Consider the following 10585-nt stretch of genomic DNA (forward strand, 5'->3'; position numbering starts at 1 on the left):
ATTTTTGACTTATCAAATTTCAGTAAAAACTATACACATTTTGATTGACAGCTGACTACGTCTTTCCAGCCATGCCAGAGATCTAGACATCTGAAATTTTGTGTGATATCTGTTGTGTGTACAAGATCAACCCCTTGAAACTTTTTAATTAGGCATAAACCGCCTGAAATAATGACGGAGGCAGACCAAGAAAACCATCCTCCCAAAACCGATAGTGGCGATGAGTCAGAAGATGAAAGCGAAGTCTTGGAAGAAAGCCCTTGTGGAAGGTGGCAAAAACGACGTGAAGAGGTTGGTCATGATGACGTTATTTGTCATTAAGGAATTCATGCTGTTGAGTATGACAGCTGAGCTCAAAGTCTTGACCTTTGATATTGAGACATTGCATAAGTATTGATTGCAAAGTACATTTGGTTTAACCTCTAAAATAATACTTCTCAGTTTTACTGTATAGAGAGTGTAGTGAAGGACTGTGTAGGGGAAGGGTACTGGGGTTAGGTAGGGTGCTAGTTTGATCCCTTCATATGGCTTTAGGCCAGTTTAGGCCTAGTAGGCTACTGTTATGAAACTTACATTTTCATTTCATTATCTGTGATAATATTGCAATACATCTGTGATTTTATATGCACGTTTTGGCAAGCAATTTTATATGAATTAAGCTTAAGAATATGTCAGTGACACATGTCAGTAGCATAACAAGAAATAATATTTTTTATTAGCCTAAGCTTATACAATATCTAAGGGCAATGTGAGATTATTAAATGAACATTTACAATACTGTATTCCTTTTAACACATCGATATTGAAGACAAATATGCAAATACATCCTGGCCATTTGGCAGTTGTGAAATTTTTTTAGCACCTGTATTACAGAGACATTTGAGCATTTAATTGTGTAAATTAGTACTACTACTTACTCAGTGATTAACAATCTGTAAGAATACAAATGAAAACATCACACATATCAAACTTGATAAATGACCAACACCTTTTTACTTAGGAAACTACTTGAATTGGGGTTGAAAATACAAGGATTTAAAACTGAAACTTATTTGATAGTTTTATGCAGTTAATATTTTAGTGAATATAGGATGTGATATTATGAAATACTTTTTTTTTCAGGTAGAGCAAAGAGATGTACCTGGAATTGATAATGCTTTCCTGGCAATGGATACAGAGGAAGGTGTGGAGGTAGTATGGAATGAGGTTCAATTTTCTGAGAAAAGAGACTTCAAAGCCCAACAGGTAAGTAGATTTTGGCATATTTTACAATGCGTGTGATCTGGTATAAAAATTAATGCTGATGTAATAACAAATTCTATTACTACAAACTTGTGATTGATCTGTCCCTTTGAACAAAGTTCAAGAATTGGTCAGTACATAAGTTTACTGCTGAACTTATAAGCCAGGAGCCTAAAACTATGAATTATACAAACAATTACAGTTCAAAACAGCTTAGATTGAGAATTTTCTATTGAATTACATTCATTTCAGGATAAGATCCGGAGAGTGTTTGATAATTTGATTCAATTAGATCATCCCAACATTATCAAGTTTCACAAATATTGGACTGATTCCAAAAGTGAAAAGCCTAGAGTGAGTAGATTGATATTCATTCAAGTTGATGTTAAATGATACGGTACCATAAATCTCATTTTTTACACTTTAAAAAAAAAATCAGATTTTGGACAAATGAAAAGCAGTTCCATGTGAGTGAAAGTTGAACAACTGTTATAGTTTTATTTAGTTTTATTGTTATGAACTCAATTTGTTGTTTGTTGCACATGTCTGAAACCCATAAAACAAATGGAAATTATGATAACAATTAGCTATCTTCTTTAATGGTATACCTTATTGATATATTTAGGTTATCTTTATTACTGAGTACATGTCATCAGGTTCATTGAAACAGTTTCTAAAGAAGACCAAAAAGAACAACAAACCATTCCCTCTCAAGGTAAGAACAATCTTGAATTAAACTGGACTCAATTCATTTATTACAGGGTATTTCTTAGAATTTTGTCTTCCAAATTGGAACAACGACTAATTCTAAGAAATACCTCGATAAATTGTGTCCTAATTTTGCTTTTGTATTGTTTTAGGCATGGAAACGATGGTGTACACAAATATTATCTGCTTTGAGGTAAGTTATCAAAGCAATGTGAAGGTATTTGTTACTGCTAATCTGAGCATGTTACACCCTTATTATTGACAGATTAATTTTGTTTGTAAGTAACAAGATGATCTGTTTGTCTTGATATAAGTTGATCTTTAGTTTGTTTCAAGCTTTAAGATCACCTATAGTTTGACAGTAGAAAAGGAAATAGTTTTAATTTATGGTTTGTATAAGGAGGTAAGGTTATTTGATCGATCATCTGTATTCTGTTGTCTCCATGTGTCTCATCAAGCTCAAATCACTCTGCCATTGATGAAAAGTAATTCATAACATTTGACTTAAAATGTTTCTTCTGATGTTTGCACTACTCCATCATGCAAAAAAGAAAGCAAAATTTTGGTCTAAATGTGAATGTTTTACATTTCAAAAAGGCAAGGTGAATTTTGCTTGACTGTTGACTGTGAAATCTTTCAATTATGACAATATAAAATCCTCTACATGAGCTCAATAAGGTAGTGTGTGATTTATATTGTCATGAAATGAAAGATTAAATTATGTTACTCATCAATTGTTTTGCTATGGTTATTTTCAGGACTGACCTCTTTGTTTTATATTTATTGTAGTTATTTACATTCCTGTGATCCACCTATCATTCATGGTAATTTGACCTGTGACACCATCTTTATACAACACAATGGTTTGATTAAAATAGGATCAGGTATGGATTGAAGTTCTTTGGATTTATCTTTTAAATAACCTCTTTCTAAGTATTCACAATAATGTGGAATAGTTCAGACAATTTAAATGTATATTGTTGTCTGAATATTCTAGAAATAGTGGTTGTCTGAGCCATTTCCACCAAGGGGCGCAACCCCAGTTAAAGGAGCCACCATTTGCACAAATCTGACGCACTTATAACCTGGTTGTAATTATTATGTAAAATTATTTTACATTTATTCAGTTATATAAAATGAAAACATATCATAAACTCGAATTATATCTTTGTGGAGCTAACATTATCCACAATTAATCTGTGAATAAATTTTTTGAAGAAGGCATCTTATGTCTTCAAACCAACTAGGTTCAGCTACTTCATGATCAAAATAGACATTACTTCTCTGCTTTTATTGATTGTTATTCATTTAGAATAGCAAGGTAGAAATGGGAACAATATATTTTAAATGATGCAGAACTTCCTTAGTTTAATTGCAGAAGTCACAATGATGTTTTGAACATTATGCTTATTTGTTTCAGTTGCTCCTGATGCTATCCATACTCATGTGAAGACATATCGTGAAGATCTGAAGAATATGCACTGTATTTCCCCAGAATACGGCAGTAAGTCAGAGCATGGGACGCCAAGAACTTCTATTAACACCAGCCACAAAGGTGGGCCACTCTATCTGTGTGCCCCATCCCTCTCTATGTAGCAATTTTCATGCTTTTACTAATGAATCTTTATTATATAGTTGCTATTCATTGAATGAAATCTCAAAAATGATTTTATTATTTTAAACAGTATATTTGAGAAATTTATCAAAGTATATATATTTATTTGTTTATTGTAAGATTGTATTGAAAATTGCTCATCTGTAAGTTTTGTTATTTTTCATGGAGCTTTGTCCAATCAAATTATTGCGGTTGCAGAAGTTTTATTATTTTTTGAGTGAAAACTCTTGTGTTGATTTGGGGATGGTCAATTTGTTTTTCTCTTAATATTTTTTCGAAGTAACCTTGCTTTGAAACTATCTGTCTTCCTGCACCTGCAAACCATGTTCTTTACTAACCTGTTTAGTTGTTACATTTTCTTTATTTAAGGATTATTTCTAAAAATGATTTAAGGAACATCATTTTACACATTCAAAAAATTAATTTCTTGAATTTCATTTTACCTTAGAAGAATAAATAAAAGGAAGTTTAGATAAGATAAAAATCAGAACAAATAACGTGAAATTTCTTTAAGATAATTGAATTTTTTAAGTTAAACAACCCAATTTATGTTTCATAAAGATATATGATTTTAAAGATTTTTAATTTGCTATCTGTTGGGCTTTCTGGTAGAAGAACATCATCTCCAGATTTTGAAAATGAAAGTTCAGATTGATTTTTGAATGATAATAGTATTTAATTGCAAACATGGCAAATTTCCATATAACATAAGTTCATGTCCGAAAACAATATCAGCTTGGATCACATTCATGAAAGTTATGCTCCTAAATTTTCACTTATCAAATTATGTTAGCAAGTTTAAAAAAAAACTTCTGAAAATATGCATATTGTGATATATTATTTGCCTTTTTTCGCTAGGATCTGTGACCGTGTTTGTTGATATTTACTCATTTGGTATGTGTGCCTTAGAGGTAAGATTTGTTATGTATCTGTATGTTAACAACGACGGAAGCAAAGCCTGTTCGTGTAGTCTCTTCAATAGACAATATAGGAGAATACTTATTGAAAGTTGATTTTTTAACTATGAAATTCCCTCTTTATTTTGTTGACTAACATACGCATGCCTCTTTTAGTTATCAAATATGGCTTCCCTTATTGAACAAAATTCACACTTAACATCACAAAGTACAAATTTACAAAGAAAGTATTTTCTTATTGTAGATGGCTGCCCTTGGTATACATGGTAGTGATAATGGAAATCATGTTACAGATGAAGCTATACAGAAAACGTTACAAAGTATAGAAATTCCACTACAAAAGGTAATATATTTTACATATATAGCATTTAAAAACTTACAGATGTATAGTAAGTTGTAACATGTAAGATAATGCATACAGAAAACATTACGAAGTATAAATAAAATCCACTTCCATTTTAATATGTCTACTAATTTGTTCAGTTATTGATATTTATTTGATATGAGTTCTATCAAATTTGTTTCTATATTGTAGGATTTCCTGTCTAAATGTATTCACCCTGATCCCACTAAACGTCCCACAGCTAGAGAATTGCTCTTCCATCCAGTTTTATTTGAGGTCCATACATTAAAACTGCTTGCTGCTCACACCTTTGTCAAAAACTCGTGTAAGTATGTAACTTTAGTTGTTTTTGTCACCCGATTCGATTAGGTTTCGATTTGCTAGTACAATTAGGTACGATTTGCAGTGGCCTATGAATGTGATACCAGCGATTAGGCAATATGGCTGACTGCACTGTCAACAAAAGAAGGTTGTCTTTTAATATTAGCCAATGACATCAATGACATCTATGTTTATATAGATAACATTGATATAATTAGCCAATAGTATAAATTACCAATGATGTCACACCTAATCGAATAGCCTAACCACCTACTGGGACGCTTAGCTCGATTAGCCCAATCAGTCTCACAAATGCACCGATTAGCCTAATTGTACGTCCTGGCTCACAAATGCACAAAATAGCTAATCTACCTTATCGAATCGTGCGACAAAAACGACTTGTGCTTATTCACTTTGCCCACTTTGGCTATGGCCAAGCCTAGTAAAATAATGACATGATGAATTTAGACGAGTGATTCAAGTTTCCCATGGGCTGAAAGTACAATAGAACCATTCCAATTCTGACACATGTAAAACAAAAAGTTCATTATTTTTATTATGATTATTTATTTACAGCAATTCTTCCAGAAAATATAGCTGATGAGTCCCATTTATCCAAGATGGATCCCAACCAGATTATAGTAGAAATAGTTCGTAAAGATGGTAGAGAACCAGTTCAAGTCAAGTATGTAATATTTGTACTATTAATTTACTTTAAAAAGAAATAGGTTTTCTAGTTAATAGTTTAGTAGAGATTAGTGGGTAAAATCACAATTTTCTTTGGTGTACTGATTTAAGCAATATTCCAGGGAACATATATTGAAAGTTTTAATTAGATAGAGACACACTCTGAAATTGATCAGTTGTCTGATGATTCTGGGTAACATGTTTCAGGTTTTGTTTGAATATTTCGAGATCGATACCTGTATAAATTAGGTCTTTGTATTAATGCAATATTTGGTTTTCTTTCAGATATTCTTCCATTCCTGCATTAGAAATAGAGAAATTCCTTGAAGATGTGAAGTAAGTAAGACTTGCACTCAACCATTACAAGGCCTCACCTCATGCTTGTGGACTAGTGTTTTTGTTATAAAAATCTCATTTGGACAAGTACATCTGGGAAATAATTGGACTTAAACCAAGTTATCTTAGTAAACTAGTTAGCTAAGTAATTAAACAGGCTAAGTAAGTTAACAAGCAAGCTAACTAAGTAGGTAGGAGAGAAAAATCAGCATTTCTGTTGTGTATATTATTCTATGACTCTGTTATATTTTTTTTCATTAGTCTAACAAAGATGTTGAATTTTTTTACATTGTCTTTAATATTATTTCAGAAATGGGATACATCCATTAACAGCCTTTGCCATGCCCCGTCCCCCACCGTCTCGTCCCAGAGCAATAACTCCTGAACTAACAGAATCTGTGAAATCTGAAACTCCAGAACCAATAGACATCGAAACTAGAATGGTAACTAATATGACCTGTAGTGTGAAGAAAGGTGAAGATACACCTAATGTACAGTTAACTATAACATTACGTATGGATGATAAAATGAATAGACAATTACAATGTGATATATCGCAGGACGATAACTCTATGGTATTAGCTGAAGAATTAGTTCATTATGGCTTTATTAATGAGGTTTGTGTGACATTTTATTTGTAAAAAGTTTTTTGATCACTATTTATGTGTAAGTGGGACAGGGATAACATCAAGTTACACCATTCTGATTTTCAGTTCGTGTGTTTGTTTGTGTGCTGAGTTATAAACAAATTTATTGTTTTGAGGAATTTTGAATAAAGATCTTTATTATTTTGAGATAATTTGAACAAGAATAGTTTGAATTCAGAGAGACTGTAGGAAAAAAAGGAAAAAAAAACATACATAATTGTTATTATGTAAATGGTTTGATTGCATACTATTTTAAATATTTATTTATACTTTTCAGTTGGATAGAGATAAAGTAGCCCATATGATAGAAGAAAATATACATGGAAATTTAGTGAATGGTATCGGTGGGAGTCAGTCACCTATTGTCACACCAGTTGCTTGATATATTTCTTGATTGTTTTCTCCTATTGACTCTTAATTGCTTACTTTATAAATATATTTCTACAGTGCAATATACGTTAATATGACAGTGCTATCATTTTTATAGAGTATTTTCTTGTATATTGTCCTGATCTGAAACAAAATCAGATCAAAATTGTTCTGAATCTTAAAGTACGAAATAGTATGATAGTGTTTTGACCCAGTTTCTTTCTGTAGTTTAAACTTATATCCATGCTGACTAGAAATATAGATTAAGGAATATGTTCTCAACTGTCCTGTATTTTCAGTACTTTTGTGATAGAGCCTATAGGTTAGTCAGAAACAAAACTTAATGGGCATTATAGCAAAAAGCATTATTTGTACTTTCAAATTAAATTTAATTTTCCTATGTGAAAAAGGCTATAAAAAAAAAATTTAAAATTTTGTCCAATTACTTTGAAAATGAAAACAAATTTATTGAAAAAAGCCAAGTTTGAAGTTTATACTGTCACTCAAATTTAAAGAAAATAATCAGTATGGTTTATGTACCCTTAGATATAAGAAGAAAGGGATAAAATGATAGGAATGGTGTGGGAAGTGTTATAAAGTAAAATACTTTAATCTTTAATTATTTAAGAATTTTCAAAGGTTACACTCTGTTTTCTTATATCTGTTACAAAGAGTAGGTTAAAGCTAGTCAATACTAAGAGTCTAGTCGTTACATATGATTATATAGATAACGACATTATTCATGTGCCTTTAGATATCGTTGTGAGTCCTTTGGGACATTGCTTTTAAATTTTATCCTCTTTGGTCTGGCTTAATTTTTTTTACACAATGTCAGTTTTAGATATCACAACTTAATATTGGCCTGTTATTATGCTTCCTAGGGGTTATATTGTGAAATAAAGTCTTATGAGGCTTTTCTTTTAAATAACTATTTGGTTTGGTTCAAAAATTAAAATGTGTCCATCTGCATAGAGAAATGATATGAACATTGTGAAAAATAACCTGCATTGATGTTGTATAATTATATTAAAAATTTTCAAGGAAATATTCTCATTTTGACTGTATTTTTATTATTTTAATTTTTCTTGGGCTTTAATTTTGAAATGTACCTTATTTGTGAGCAATTTCATGAAAAAAAATTAAGATATTTCAAAGTAATAGGAAGTTGATGACAGGCAACTAATCATAAACTTAATTTCTATTAAAGATGTTAAACCCTTCTGAGACACAACTTTTTGCTTTGCCGTGTACAAATATTTATTTTTTTCAGCTGATAATTATTAATTCGGTATTTATTAACATAAAAATAATTATTAATTTAGTCCCTTTATAATTGAAGTAACTTTATCTTTGAAATAACACTTGTATTATATTTAGATCGTCAAAGAGAAGCAGGCAATGTTTTGACTTCTGTTACTAATCCTATTGTATATTTTGAACAAATTATAACTTTAAATGTCCAACAATTTGTCTTTATAAAGGCAACAAGGCATAATGTTTTGCAAAAGTATTTTTATGAAGAAATCCCTGGAAATCTAGTGAATCTTATAATATTCTGTTTTAAGAATAAATCTCAGAATTTAAAAGGGGCGAAGTATTGTGTGGTACAGCAAAGAAATGTTTTTATCATTGTAATATGTCTACTGGTACATCAATTTGTGCTTATGATTTTGTGCATATGTGTATATTTCGTTATTTGTTATTGCAAATAAAACCTTGTTTCGGGCATTATCCAACTATTTTTTTTTTATTCTTACTGATAATAATATGTATGTGAGTATTACATAAAACCTTGAATTATGGCTGAAGCACTTACTTCAGAAAACACTGTTAATGATGGACATTATCTTGACATGTACTGTGCATGACTTAGTGTCTCAATCCAATGGTCCCCTGGCAACGGAATTTCGTAGTTTTACCTTCTGGCAAGTTAATTTCTATGCGCTCATTTTGGGATAAGATCGTCTGATGAATGTTCGTTCAAGTTGAAATGATTAGAAAGTCTTGTCTTTCTTCAACCTGATATTGGATTTGTGAGCCGTAAAATGATTGCATAAATTGCTTTCAGGTTATTGTTAGGGACATTTCTTACATGAAAATAATGCAAATTAAAATCGAGGTTAGATGCTCTTAGTGAAAAAAAAAGAATTTTGTAATATGTCCAACTGAAACTCGAACTTATAACCCTCAAACTTGCCAAGCAAGTTCGAAATCACTAGGCCACTAGTTAAGGAAGGGGTGTCTGAAATAAAGTATAGATCAGGAAAGGACAAAAGCTTGTTCCACATATGAAATGAAGAGCACTTCGTTGAGCATATTTTCAACACAGACTGGTGGGTAATGAAATTAACATAGAAGATCAAAATTCAAATCATAAATGGACTCACTCCACTAATTCATTTGCTATCTCTTCCCATTTTATAAAAGGACTCACTCCACTAATTCATTTGCTATCTCTTCCCATGTTAAGACACGAAATTCAACCTTCTACAACTTTTTCCAGAAATCTCGTTGAAAGCTTTCCATTATGTCGAATGAAAGCCTGGCCAATTCTCAATGTCTCCTAAAAAATTCACTATATGATGACCTTGAAAATCTTGAGCTACTAAAATTGAAAGTAGACTACTACCGGTTATACTCATGCGCTAAAGTTTGGCACTTCACAAAACGACTATTTTTAGAATAAGCCTTCCGCCTATAGGTCTGTGATCATCTCACCAAATCTTAAAGATTATACAATTTCAGACGTTTAATTGCAAATCTAGACCAAAAATAACCCAAAAATAGGCATGTAAAAACCCCATAAGGAGAGAGAAAGAAGATTTCTAAAAAGGACTACATTTAAAAAGGACTACATTCGTATACAATCATTTTGCATAAAAATTGGGATAACCTTCCGCTTAAACCTAGCTGAAACCAAATCGTCCACTTTTATTAACCCCTTTGGGCCCACTGGGGTAACAATTGTTCCGGGCCCATTTAAACCCCCGTGTTATTCTTTTATCCGGACCATTTGGTGTTGAGAAGATGCGCAACGAAGTGCTCTTTCATTTCATATGCGGAAACCATAGCTTGGAACGAGCTTTAACACTTTGGGGTCCCGGGTTCGAGTCCCTGTCGAAGCTTTTTCAAAAATTCTTTTTTTGCTAAGTCTAACAGCGTCTCCTCTACCATTTTAAGTATACCAAAGTGGTTTGTGAAAGCTAGCATGGGCTGGCCAGAGCTGAAACCAAATCGTCCACTTTTATTAACCCCTTTGGGCCCACTGGGGTAACAATTGTTCCGGGCCCATTTAAACCCCCGTGTTATTCTTTTATCCGGACCATTTGGTGTTGAGAAGATNGCGCAACGAAGTGCTCTTTCATTTCATATGCGGAAACCATAGCTGGAACGAGCTTAA

The 10585-nt window shown here is 31.9% G+C and overlaps 1 protein-coding gene across 1 annotated transcript; it reads left to right on the plus strand.

Annotated features, from left to right (window-relative positions):
* Positions 1-83: 83 nt before the first annotated feature.
* LOTGIDRAFT_202640 (hypothetical protein) lies at positions 84-7819 on the plus strand. The gene is made up of 14 exons (XM_009058971.1): positions 84-291; positions 1123-1245; positions 1495-1596; positions 1868-1957; positions 2103-2143; positions 2740-2834; positions 3371-3454; positions 4424-4476; positions 4727-4825; positions 5018-5150; positions 5723-5831; positions 6119-6169; positions 6480-6786; positions 7094-7819. The coding sequence occupies exons 1-14, from the start codon at positions 172-174 to the stop codon at positions 7196-7198; spliced, it is 1512 nt and encodes a 503-aa protein (XP_009057219.1). The 5' UTR covers positions 84-171; the 3' UTR covers positions 7199-7819.
* Positions 7820-10585: the final 2766 nt, after the last annotated feature.

The sequence above is a fragment of the Lottia gigantea genome (assembly GCF_000327385.1).
Source record: "Lottia gigantea unplaced genomic scaffold LOTGIsca_367, whole genome shotgun sequence".
Classification (NCBI taxonomy): Eukaryota; Metazoa; Mollusca; class Gastropoda; family Lottiidae; genus Lottia; species Lottia gigantea.